The sequence below is a fragment of the Ursus arctos genome, unplaced genomic scaffold (assembly GCF_023065955.2).
Source record: "Ursus arctos isolate Adak ecotype North America unplaced genomic scaffold, UrsArc2.0 scaffold_6, whole genome shotgun sequence".
NCBI lineage: Eukaryota > Metazoa > Chordata > Mammalia > Carnivora > Ursidae > Ursus > Ursus arctos.
Window position 1 is genome coordinate 29,593,066 of NW_026623078.1, and position 12,992 is coordinate 29,606,057.

At 39.5% G+C, this 12,992-nt stretch overlaps 1 protein-coding gene across 2 annotated transcripts in view; it reads left to right on the top strand.

The window, feature by feature from the left end:
- The window catches only part of TERF1 (telomeric repeat binding factor 1), a 35,193-nt gene extending 31,348 nt beyond the window's left edge, over positions 1-3,845 (top strand). For both annotated transcript variants that reach the window (XM_026495897.4, XM_057307942.1), the window contains exon 9: positions 2,600-3,845. In XM_026495897.4, the coding sequence (XP_026351682.1) occupies positions 2,600-2,776 (177 nt within the window). In that variant the 3' untranslated portion in view covers positions 2,777-3,845. The remainder of the gene's footprint in view (positions 1-2,599) is intronic.
- The last annotated feature ends 9,147 nt before the right edge of the window (positions 3,846-12,992 follow it).

Consider the following 12,992-nt stretch of genomic DNA (forward strand, 5'->3'; position numbering starts at 1 on the left):
AGTCTGAGTGGCTCCTGAAATGTTACGTAAAATTTTATTTTCACTTGTCTGTGAAATGGATAGCTTTATTGCATTCTCAAAGATCTGTGTGACCCTAACGATTAATAACCCCCTGCTGAAGTACTTCCAGTTGGTATGTCCATCTCTCTCTTTTTTAAACTCCTCACCCACACACGGAAAATTTACATCTCTTTTGATTTTGCATCAGGGACAAACAGTGAATTGAAGCTTGTAGGTGAGGTGACTGATGAGAGAAGTGGGCAGGGTTGGTCACTGTAGACCGCCCCAGGAGGGTGTTCTCTTTGTCTAGAGATCAATTAGCCACGTGCACCATACGCTTCTAGACAGCATGGTTGCCAAGACATGGCACTTTAGACAAAATTCTACAAGGGTTAGAGTCACTGCCAGTTTCATGGCATTGAGCCATCCACGAGAGTTTTCATCTCAGCTTTGTCTTCTTGAAGCCACCTTGAGTACTTTTTCTTAGTGCATCAGGCAGCTGAGTTAGAATTTTTTAATGAAAGTAAAATACACATAACAAAATTTACCATCTTAACTATATTAAAGTGTATATAGTTCATTGGCATTAAGCACATTCATATCATTGTGCTATCATTACCACTGTCTATCCACAGAACTCTTCAACTTCCAAAACAAAAACTATATCCGGTAAACACTGACTCCGCATTTGGCCCTCTCCCGTGCCTCTGGTAACCACCATCCTACTTTCTGTCTCCGAGTTGGACTGTTTTAGGTACCTCTCGTACAAGTGGAATCCTACAATATATGTCCTTTTGTGTTTGACTTATTTCACTTAGCATAATGTCCTCAAAGTTTCATCCATGTTATAGAATGTGTCAGAATTTCCTTACTTTTTAAGGCTAAATGATATCTCACTGTATTTATATACCACATTTTATTTATCCATCTGTCCATCAGTGGATAACTTGGGTTGCTTCCAACTTTTGCCCAGGTCCCTGCTTCCAGCTCTTTTGGATATATGCCACAAGTAGAATGACCAGACCACATGGTAATCTTACTTAATTTTTTTGAGGAGCCACCATTCTGTTTTCCACAGCGGTCACACAGTTTTTCATTCCTTGCCACAGTGCATAAGAATTCTGATTTCCCCACATCCTCACCAACACTCAGTATTTTCTGTGGTATTTTGTTTTTGTTTTTTGTTTTGTTTTGGGTTTTTTTGAAGATAGATGTGCTAGTGGGTATGAGGTGGTATTTTGTGGTTTTGATTTGCATTTCCCTAATGATTAGTGATGTTGAGCATCTTTTCATGTACTTTTGGCCATTTGCGTATTTTCTTTGGAGAAATGTCTATCAAGTCCTTTGCTCATTTTTTAACTTTGTATCTTTATAGTAAAACATGCATAACAGAATTTATCATCTTAATCGTTTTTAAGTTTATGGTTCAGTGGCATTAAGTACATTCACATTGTTTATTTATGCAACCAGTCTTTACAACTTTTTCATATTGCAAAACTAACACTCTGTACCAAATAAACAATTTCCCATTCTTCCTTCTTCCCATCCCCTCGCAGCCATTATTTTACTTTGTTCTGTGAGTTTGACTATTCTAGATACCTCTTGTAAGCAAAGTCATACACTATCTTTTCATGACTTGATGATGAATGAATTTTTTATAAAAATACGAAATTCAGCTGGGGAAATTAATCATAGTCTAGACACAGTTAATAATTACTCAAATTGTCATTTGCTCCTTCAGCATGTCAGCAAAAGGGATAGGTTAGTTGGTCACCTATAGCAAATGCCAACTATCAATAATTTTTTTCTGCATATGGTACTAGTTTGATTTTTTTAAATTTTTGGCCATTTTCTCCAAAATAATATGTTTTGTGTTAGTCTTTTTTAGTTGTGTTTTAAAGAATTTGTTTTAGGGAAGATTGGAGGTTTATGGCTGTGTATACTTTGCCTAAGTACACCTGGGTTTTCACTGAGTTCACTAATGACGTATTAAATATTCATAAGTTCTGTCTAGAGATAACGTGGGATTAAGAAGTACCAATCTGGGGGCACCTGGGTGACTCAGTCGGTTGAGCGTCTGGCTCTTGGTTTTGGCTCAGGTCGTGACCTCAGGGTTGTGGGACCAAGTCTGGGTTGGGCTCCCCGCTCAGTTGGGAGTGTTCTTCTCTCCCCCTGCCCCTCTGCACAAGCTTCTCCTTCTCTCTCTCTCCCTCTCCCTCTCTCCCTCTCTTCCTCTTCCTCTTCAAAATAAATAAATCTTTCTTTAAAGGGGGGGATGCCAGTTTGATAACAGTTGTAGAAAAGCATTGTAAGAGACAGTGTAGGCTTAAAGTCTGATGAATTGGGTTAGCTCTGTCACTCTGTAGCTATCTGGTCTTGGGCAGCTGAGCCGTATGGTGCTTATGTAAAATGAGCAGTAATAGTAAGGACGCTGAGAAATCTTATAAATATTAGCTCTTACAGAAATCTAAGAAATGTATATGCAAATTCTTCCATCCTTAAGAAACTGTAATATTATTTTGATTAAAAACAGTTGGATTTATAGTATGTTCTTTAAAGAATTGTTTCTGTGAATAACTGTTCTGTGTTTTATCAAAAGGCATGGGTTTGGGAAGAAGACAAGAATCTGAGATCCGGTGTGAAGAAATACGGAGAGGGAAACTGGTCTAAAATACTATTACATTATAAATTCAACAACCGAACAGGCGTCATGTTGAAAGACAGATGGAGGACTATGAAGAAGCTAAAACTGATTTCCTCAGACAGTGAAGACTGAATATGTTTGTAAAAGCTTGATAAGAGGACAGTTAAATATTTTGATCACTGCATTTTGTTTGAAACTTGGTGGTCACTGAGGTATCTTAGAATTTTGGTCTAAAGCATTACAGTATCATTGTAGTATCACTTTAATATGAAGATTTATTCTATAAGAGTAAGATTATATGCCATCATTGCATTCTTTAAGTATCTTTTTCTTTGGATAAAATGTAAATTTGTTGAATCCTGATGCTTTTAGTAACCCTGTCCCCAAATCCTATTCCAATTTAAAAAAAAAAAATTGAAAACTTGATAAGAGAAAAAAATATATTTATTCCTATTAAACTATTCTGTGTCTGTAGGCTGACTTCACCTTTGTAACACACAGAAAAGTGAAGTTTCTCTAAGGCTTGATTTATGGCCTTAACATAGTAGTTACTAGTACATTTGTATATAGAATGATACATGTACGAAGTAATCCATGAGTTGTAGCATACTTAAATTTTCCTTTCAGTTGTTTAGCATAGAGGAGGAAACTTAAAAATAGTAATACCCATAGGAGGACAAAGTTTGTACTATTACCAAGAATAGCTTCATGTCTCACTTAGGTACATTTAACTTTGTTCTAGTGTGAAGACTTTGACAAAGATGGTTTTCAGTCTGCCTTTAACCTGGTGCCATAAATACCAGTTTCTTTGATTTTTTTTTTCTATATTTTCATTTAATACATCAATATTGGGCCTAAGTGGTATTCTGTAAATGCTTAAATTACTATTACCCATGATCATTTTGATGTCTGTGATAATTACTAAATAAACAAGGTCATCTATACCTTACTGAAAATTTTTGAGTTTTTACCAGCATTTTATTCTTTAGAGAGTTTAGTCACAAACTAAGAATTATTTAGCATTTTGAGTTAACATGTGCTTTATTTAATGAGTGCAAATACTGAAGTATTGGTGTACAAAGTTAAATGGTAGTATTTAATAATTTATATTTCATTTCTTATTAAAGTTGCATGCATTACTTTCCCATTGTTCCTGAAGTTATGTCTTTATACATATAGTAAACAGAAATGTGGATAATTACTGTATGCTTCCTGACTCCGTCTGTCCTATTACACCAGTAGTTAGTCACTGTTTATTACAGACATGTTGGTGGTTAGTGCCAAAGCTAGCGACATGAACCAAAATGGACCTGTAAGTAAACCTCATTCCAAACATACCATAAATCATCAAATCCTAAGTTTGCGCTAACGGCGAAATGGTCAATTATTTTACGTGCCACTAAAAGAGATCAGTGTAATTATACTATAGTATGGTGCTTTCTTGAGAATTTTATTTTACTTTTTTAAAAAAATATTTTATTTATTTATTTGACAGCACAAGTAGGCAGAGTGGCAGGCAGAGAGAGAGGGAGAAGCAGGCTCCCCGAGGAGCAGGGAGCCCGATGTGGGACTCGATCCCAGGACCCTGGGATCATGACCTGAGCGGAAGGCAGATGCTTAACCAGCTGAGCCACCCAGGCGCCCCAGAATTTTGTTTTACTTGTTAAAAGAGCTATTTTAGGGGCACCTGGGTGGCGCAGTCGTTAAGTGTCTGCCTTCGGCTCAGGGCGTGATCCCGGCGTTCTGGGATCGAGCCCCACGTCCGGCTCCTCTGCTGGGAGCCTGCTTCTTCCTCTCCCACTCCCCCTGCTTGTGTTCCCTGTCTCACTGGCTGTCTCTCTCTCTCTCTCAAATAAATAAATAAAATCTTAAAAAAAGCTATTTTAGATTTATTTCTATCATATATATCTATGGTAAATTTCTATCATATAACTTAGGGATGCATAAAAAGAAGCTAAATAAGTTGAATAATGTGTTTCTAAAACTTCCTCATCTTAAATCTGAAATCTTCTGAATTTTTTAAATTAAAATGTTTGAGATAATTGTAGATTCATATGCAGTTACTAAGAAATGATAGAGAGATTCCTTGTACTTTTGTTCCTCTGCTTTTCCTTCCCCTCAACGTCATAAAGCTGTAGCATATCGCCATCAGGATGTTGATACAATTCACCAGTGTTATGCACATTTCCCCAGTTTTACTTGTATGTGTGTATTTAGTTCTAAATAATTTATCATTGTGTAGGTTCATGTATTCACCCCCTAGGCAAGGTCATGAGCAGCTGCAGCCCCACAAGGGTCCCTCCTGTTGCTACTCCTCTCCCTCTTGCATCATTCCTCCAATCCCTGGCAGCCACTCCTCTGTCCTCCATTCTAAAATGTCATTTTAAAATGTGACCTAGTGACATCACCGAAAATGGTGGAGTAGGGAGCTCCAAAGCTCCTTTACTGAGACAACTATCAAGGTGGCAAAAACTGTTAAAATCTAATCTTTGAAACTCTGAGATACAGTCTAAACCTAAAACAACTAGAGCACTGCTTAATAAAGAGGCACTCAGTTTTGTAAGAAATTCTTGGTGTGGCTTGACGGTGCCAAAGGGGATACTTTGTTCTCAGGTTGTTGTGTCTTGACCTGTCTGGCTTTTCCCTGAGTGTTTTAAGTCAGGAATTTGCTGTTGTTTCTGCCCCTCTGAGGTCTCCAGGCCTTAAAAACCTGTTACCTACAGCTGCCGTGTGTCAGAGATGCCACACAAACCGGAAGTCTGGGGGAGGAAGATACATAGGGGCCGGGGTGTGGGGTTAAGGGGCTTTGAAGACTCAAGTAAATGAGGGACTCCGGAAGGCTGCCCACATGCCCAGGACTGCACAGTCTCAGAAAAGACTAAAGAGGACCCTAGGCCTCCACCTCTGATCTTTGAGCTTCACATGTCCAGGAGGTGAAGGGTCAGGCAGAGTTAGAAGTGATCCGGCTACCCGTTGAATGAGCCCCAACTCAGCCAGTCTGTTAAGACCAGGAGAATATCTGATTCTTCTTTTTGACTTGAGACATTTGAGGAAATTGAATGAACTAACTCTAATTTTTTGGCCTTTTTTCTTTCAGTTCATGGATGTAGCAGTAGTTTGTTCACGTATCCAGTAATATGTGACTGTATCACATGTATTTTGTTGTCGAACATTTGAGTTGTGGAAATAAAGGCCACTGAGAAATGAGAACAGACAGGCTGTTCAGTCAGAGCTTGCTATAGCGAGGGAGTCAGCCACGACTCGTGATTTGCAGAGACGCAGGCAGAAGTTCGTACCGGGAAAGCTGTCCAGTGAGAAACGGAGCTGCAGGCATGCTCTGGTTGGAGGTCACTGGCAGGGGGAAGCTGGAGCAGCAGGTGTCTTACGTGATTGTTTGGGGGAACATTTTTGGCTTTCTGTGCTTGGTCCTGAGTTTGGACAAAAAATCAGGGTGTTGGCAGTCATCGACCGAGTCTCGACCATTCTGAGTGTGTTGCTGCAGGGGTTCATTGAGCGACCTAAACTGGTTGCAGCAGAGGTCGTGGGTCCAAGTTTGTTGTCATATGAGGTCAACCCGTTGTCCATTTTCATATTCAGTCTCAGGGTTGTTTCAGTTGATTGCAGTGCTTTTCCAATTTAGATGAAGTCTAATATTAGGAATAATAACGCTTCAACAGAAAAGCTAGGTATGGTATTGTAATCCCTAGTGCAGCCATTTTAAAGAACACATATATAGCCAACAGATAAAATGGAATATTAAAAATTAAATAATCCAAAAGAAAGTGAAAGGGGGAAACAGGAAGTAAAAACCACAGGGACAAAGAAAAATTGGTACACCGGAATCCAACCACGTCAATAATTATATTAAATGTCAGTGGTCTGAGCCAGGAGTTGGCAAACTTTCTCTATAAAGGGCCAGAAAAAATATTTTAGGCTTTGTGGGCGGAAACGGTCTGTCGAGTCTGCTTGGAATTAACCATACACGTAAATACTAAATGAGTGGGTGCGGCTGTGTTCCAATAAAATTATATTTACAAAAACAGCAGGCAGCAAGATTTGGCTTGCAGGCTGTAGTTTGCTGACCCTGGCCTTTGAGTTCTAGATCTTGTTGTCTTTAAAATATGTAGGACTTTGTTCTGGTAAGCAGTTCTGAAACTGGGGATGTTTTTCAATTCTCATATTTTCTTCTTCCAGGTTTGGAAATTTCCAAGTTTAGAAACACTTTTAAAGTAAGTTTAACAGCGTAGGGTTTCTAAAGACCAGCCTGGTGATGAGAATTTGGGGTGCAGAGTCACAAGACAGCAGACTGAAGCGACAGCCTTCATTAGGCCAAGGTAATGCTCCCACAATTCCTTAGGGAGAAGGGGACCATTTTGGATTTACTTCCAGTTCAGTCTTCCTCTAAGAATAAGTCTTTTGGCACCCTTGTTTAATTACACCCCACCTCGGTCAGGCCTTGGGCTTTGCATTCTGCCCCCATTGCTGAGGAAGAGAAGAGTAAAGGAACTACCGACTGAAAGGGCGCCCCTTTCCTCTGCCGAGTGGTGGAGCACAGCCTGCTGGAGGTGAAGAGACTGGCAGAGGGTACAGGTGGTGCTGGTCTGGAAAAGCAGCCCACCATCACTGGGCCGTGTGGGGATGACAGAGAGGCGTCTGGGGGATGCAGCTGGAGCTCATCCGCGTGGCTCCCACACTATATAACGGCCGGAACTGCAAGGGAGTGGTCTTGCTGTCACCATCACCAGAGTCACTCCAGCGCCCTCTGTTGATAGAGCTTAACGTTAACATTATGTCGAGATGTGAGCGGATTTCTTGCTCTAGGATCCCAAAGCAGGGCAGAGAAGGGATTTGCAGCTGAGAGCCAAAAAACTGTTTCTGGTTGTTGTTGTTGCTGGTGTTTTTTACTGTGTTTTTTACCTTCCCCACCACATAACACCTTCATATGTCAACATACTTTAATATTAAAGTAAGCCTTCATTTAAACCTATTCTGTGTGGAAAGAGCAAAAATGGAAAAGACAATTTGACATAAGAAATGTGATGGTTTATGTAATCTACACCTCTCAAAGGAAAAGAATACTTTTTCAGTGTCCTTGTTTTTTACAAGAAAATTATTTAAAGAATGTTTTCCTTTTCCACTTGAAGAGCTCACATCTGTCTCTGTATTTATAAATTTGTGAGCGCTTTGCTTTGCATGGATTGTAACTCTTGCAAAACCCTGATGAGGAGGCAGAGCAGTAGTAATAATTACATGTCACAGAGGAGGAATCAAGCTTCAGTTATTCTGACTCGCATTGGCAGAATCGCATTGGTAAGTGACAGAACTTTTATTGTGCTGCTGATGTCCCGCAATTAAAAGTTTTCTTTATCAGAAAAAAAAGGGCGGAATTCTCTTCCCTCTTTAGTCCAGGAATGTGGATGTCCCTCATAAAAAGCCCAGCTCAGTGTTCTCAATACCAGTGGAACTTGGCGGCTGCAGCAGCAAGTAAAATATACAAGAATTCCTCAAAATACACCTGTAATTGAAGTGTACTTTTCACTGCCAAGTATTTTTTTCATTATTTCAGAGATGCTTTTCTAAGTCTCTCTAATCCTAGGGCTTTCTACCACTACCAAGTGGTTAAAAACAACAGTAACGGCTTTGATGAGTTGTTACCCAAATGAATCCTATAACGAGCCCTTTTGCTTATGCTTCCATATCTTGATTACTTACACTTGGCTGTTACTATTACCGTAACCTCCCCCAGGACACATGAGACATTGAACTCACCTCGCACCTCCGCCTTCCTCCCCTCCCATGCTCCTCCTGAGCTTCCTTCAGTGTGTTTCTTCTTCGAGTTACTAAAGCTTCTCTTATGCCATCAGCCTCAGACAGGATTCCTTGACTCTCCGATGTAGAATGAGGGTATCAGGACCCCTAAAGTCAGCACTTCTGCTCTCCCGAGATTCCCACGCCCTCCTATCACTATTACATTGCTAAGGGTTCTGTTTGCTTGGATTGGTTTGGTTCGTTTTTAGTATTTAATTATAATGAAATATTTTGTGCTTTAGATATGGAGTAATTCCAAAAAATCAGAAACCAATAAGCCTGTATTATGACTCCACCATATATTATTCACATTAGATCCTAGAAGTGTGACTAACTCAAAAAATGTAATCTTCTATCATCAATTCTTGCAACTCAAAGAAGTGTCAAGGTAAATTGTATTTTCTCTCTCTCTCTCTTATTGTGTCTTTCTATCCATTCCCCCCCTACCCTAGTAGCTCAAAACTATCTTAGTTTGCTTCACATTTTGACCATACGTGTATTTTTAATTTTTTCTTATAATTTGTATTTCCATTTTTACTAAAGTAATCCATGTTCATAATTTTATTTTATTTATTTTTTAAAGATTTTATTTATTCATTTGACAGAGACAGCCAGCGAGAGAGGGAACACAAGCAGGGGGAGTGAGAGAGGAAGAAGCAGGCCTCCCAGCGAAGCAGGGAGCCCGATGCGGGGCTCGATCCCAGGACCCTGGGATCACGCCCTGAGCTGAAGGCAGACGCTTAATGACTGAGCCACCCAGGCGCCCCCATGTTCATAGTTTTAAAAGTAAAATTGTTCTACAGGGCGTAAAATGGGAAACATTTCTTCCCTTCCACTGCCTTTTGATTCTCCCTGAAGGTGACCATTCTCAACTCTTAACTCTTCTTCTCAAGTATTGATTTTTATATCTAATAAAAATCTGCTCATACTGCTGTTTATTTTCTGGCTTGAGGTATTAGATTATTGACACACACACACCCCACTATATAGGGTGAGATTTTAGGTCTCTTGCACGCTCTCCCCTCAGCCCCTGCAAACACACACATTTCACCATTCACATGCTGCTTCTTCCCAGTTCTTCCAGAGTATTTGTATCCATTTTTGGTTAAATCAGTAACCAGTGTTTGTATTATTATAGTTCTCTTGTTATTTATACCCGAGCTGTGTGTACCCATCATTTATCATCTCCAAGTTCTCTGACCCAACTGAAAATCTCTGAATGCACTGAAATATGTCAGATATTCTGTTGATTTCATTGTTTTCTTGGTGACCTGCTTCCTCCTGCTCTCATGTGTCTGGCTGCCCTCCAGGCCTGCTGCACAGCTGTCAAGCTCACATGTCCCTTTATCTTTGCCCTGGGGATCCCAGTCATCTCTCCTGCATTGGATTTCCTACTTCCTGGACCCTCTCTTATGGTTTATACTCTCATTTAGGTAGAGCCCCTCTTCCTGTACCTTCCCAAGAAAAGATGTGTAGAATAGAAAACTATTATATCTTGCGTGTTTGACAATATTCTTATTCTGTCCTTGTATTTGACTAATAAGGGTATTAGATATAGAATTTTAACTTGGAAAATATTTTCTCTCAGAATTTCAAAGGCATTGCTTTCTTGTCTTCAGGGTCAAATGTTGCTTCAAGTGGTCTGATAACCATTGTGGTTACTGATCCTTTGCCTTGTGACCTACATTTTTCTCTCTGGAAGGTTTTAGATTCTTTTACGTGTCCAATGATCTATAATTTCATGGTAATGTGATTTAATGGGAATCTTTTTTCTTTTTTTTTTAAACGAATGAGACAGACACTCAGTGGCTTTGGCAATATATATGCTAGGTTCTGAGTAACCTCCCTCCTAGTTTCTTTGTACTCTCTTTCTAGAACTCCCATTATCCAGATGTCGGATCTCTTTGATCTTCTAATTTTTTTATCTTTTGTCTCCTAATTTCTGTGTTTAATTTTTTTGTTTACTTTCTGGGGAAAATGTTGTTTAACTTCCGAATGTTACAACATTTATATATCTACTATCAATCTTGCTAATATTCAAGAGGTTTTAATTTTCCTTTTTCAAGGTTTTAGTGTTTCCTTCTCTGGGCATCCTGTTCTTATTTCATGACTGATATTATTTAATCTCTTTTGATCCTGGCATTGTTTATTGCCTCTGAGTTTTGTTATATTGCTTTTTTTCATTTAATTTTGGTTTCTCTGTTAGTGGTTTTCCTCAAACGTCTGCTTGTCCTGGGCTGTTCATTCGTATTTATGAGTGAGAATGAAAAAGCTGACAGGAAGCTCTGTGAGCACTGATAGGCGCTCCCGTGTCAAGATCCAGGCATCTCTGTATAGTGATGGGACAGGAACTTGGCTATTTTAGCTGTCAGTACCTGCGGTCGTTTCTCTTGGATGATCGATTTCCTTAGAGAGGAATCTAACAAACTGCTGTGAGCAGATGAGAGTGGGAGTGCAGGAGGAGAGTAGACACTCCTGGTTGCGGTATTCTCAGAGCACGTGGAGGAGAGACCTGGGGGTCACCATTCAGAATGGAGGCTCACTCAGTTTCCGTTCTCAGTTGCTGTCTCTGGTGTTTCCGATCTGGAGTCCCTCCCAAGAGTAGACCTGTCAGGCTGTTGCCTGGCGGCAGAGAATTTAAGGCTCTGTTTCTTATACCAACTGTCAACCATTCCATTAAAGGAAGTATCTGGAACCTTTCCAAGGTGCTGTAAATTACCTTGCTCATCCAGATTCACTCCAGTAGGCATTTGGCTTTCTCCTTTCTTCTTAGACAGCCATCTGCTTTTCTGCTCCCCAGATCTGGTGGCCATCCCTTTCCTGCTAGCTTTGTCTCTCTTGATCCTCTAATATTTTTTTGCCTTTTAAAAAAAATCCTTTAACTGTAAGTTTACTGGGAATTGGGAGGCAAATATATGTTCAACCTACCATGTTTAAATGAAAAACAAAGACAAAACCCTATGTAGGACCCTCATCAGGGTTCTGTATCCTTGTACCTCTGCAAGTCTATATCTTGCCGTCACAAGTTATTAGTAGTTTTGCTGACAGAGAATGCTAGTTTCAAAATTATTTTCCCTCAGTGCTTGGAGCCTTATCCCATTAGACCTCAAGCATCCACAGATACTGATGAGAACACTGCTGTCTTCCCATGAATGTTCTTGTTCCTTTGTAGGTAATCTGGGTTTTCTCTCTCTGGAAGGTTTCATAGTCTTCTTTATCCTTGATTTTAAATTGCGCAAATTTGTCTCCAGTGGTAGGATGTTTAAAATTCATCTTGTTTGTTGCTCAGTGGGACCTTTCCACCCCAGGAAGAATGGCTCTCACCTCTGATTCCAACTTTTTTTCTACATGCTTTAAAAGGTACAGTCTTTCTGTTTTGGTTTATCTATCAGGAGAAGCTATCTTCAAAAAAATTCTTCAAAATCTCTGATTTGGGGCTGATTCCTACCACCACCACCTCCGCCCTCCTCATCTATGTACGTATGGACATCTCTGCTGTGACTCCTGTAATCTCAGTGGGATTTGGGGAAGGAGAGAGGGTAAATGTGTATCCATTTTGTCACAAGTCTAGATGGTTCACCTCTCTTTCAATATGATCACCTGATTGCTTATACCTCAGAATGTCCAGGTCTTTATTTTCTAAGTCAACCTGAGTTATTTATATGAATATTCACTAGAATATTCTTAGAGAATAGAACCAGTTTTATTTTGCATCATTTTTGCGCATACCTGGAAAAGATGGCTAAATTATGGCTGTTGATATTTATGCTTAGTTACAGCGTTCTCGAACAAAAATGTCCCAAGAAAGATCCTAAAAAGAGAATAGTGTGGTTATAGTTTACCTTGACCCTTTTTCTTTTTTTTCCCATCTCTTTTTCATTCTCCCCTTCTGAGTGATCACCATCCCTAATTCCTTTCTTCATCTTTCCTGAGTGTGTGTGTGTGTGTGTGTATTTTGTTGTTGTTCAACTTACTTTCCACATACACTTTGGAAAAATCAATCTTAAGTAATTCTAGGGTCCACACATCACTGTAGAGCACCTGTGGCAGGGACCCCAGCCCTTTGGTACTCATTGAGAAAGAACACTGAAGAGGTAAATACCTGGTCTTTAACCTTGAAAATGAAACTTCTAGTTCTTCCTTAATTGCTTGGACTACAATTTTTAGTTCTGAACTGTTTCCTTGGACTCCACTAGAATAACAAGCTTTTCAAAAACATTAATAGATAAGTCTTCTAGCCTATGAAGTTGTTCTCAAGAATAGAAGTAACAAAAATATACTTCACTGTGAAAATAATAAATGGCCAGCACTAAAAACTAAATACATGAGGTGAAAAATGATTTTATACAACTCAAATATGTTAAATGATATAACACACCCTGGAACCATAAATACAGCCTAGCTTTATGGCTGATAGTCTCCATATGTATGCCTACCAATTCTGAAGGGTTTTTTAAATTTTGTTTTTGGTGAAAATTTGTACATTCTCTGACCAGTCCAGAAAATGTGGGTATTTTCTAGTCAAACAAGTAAAGACCTC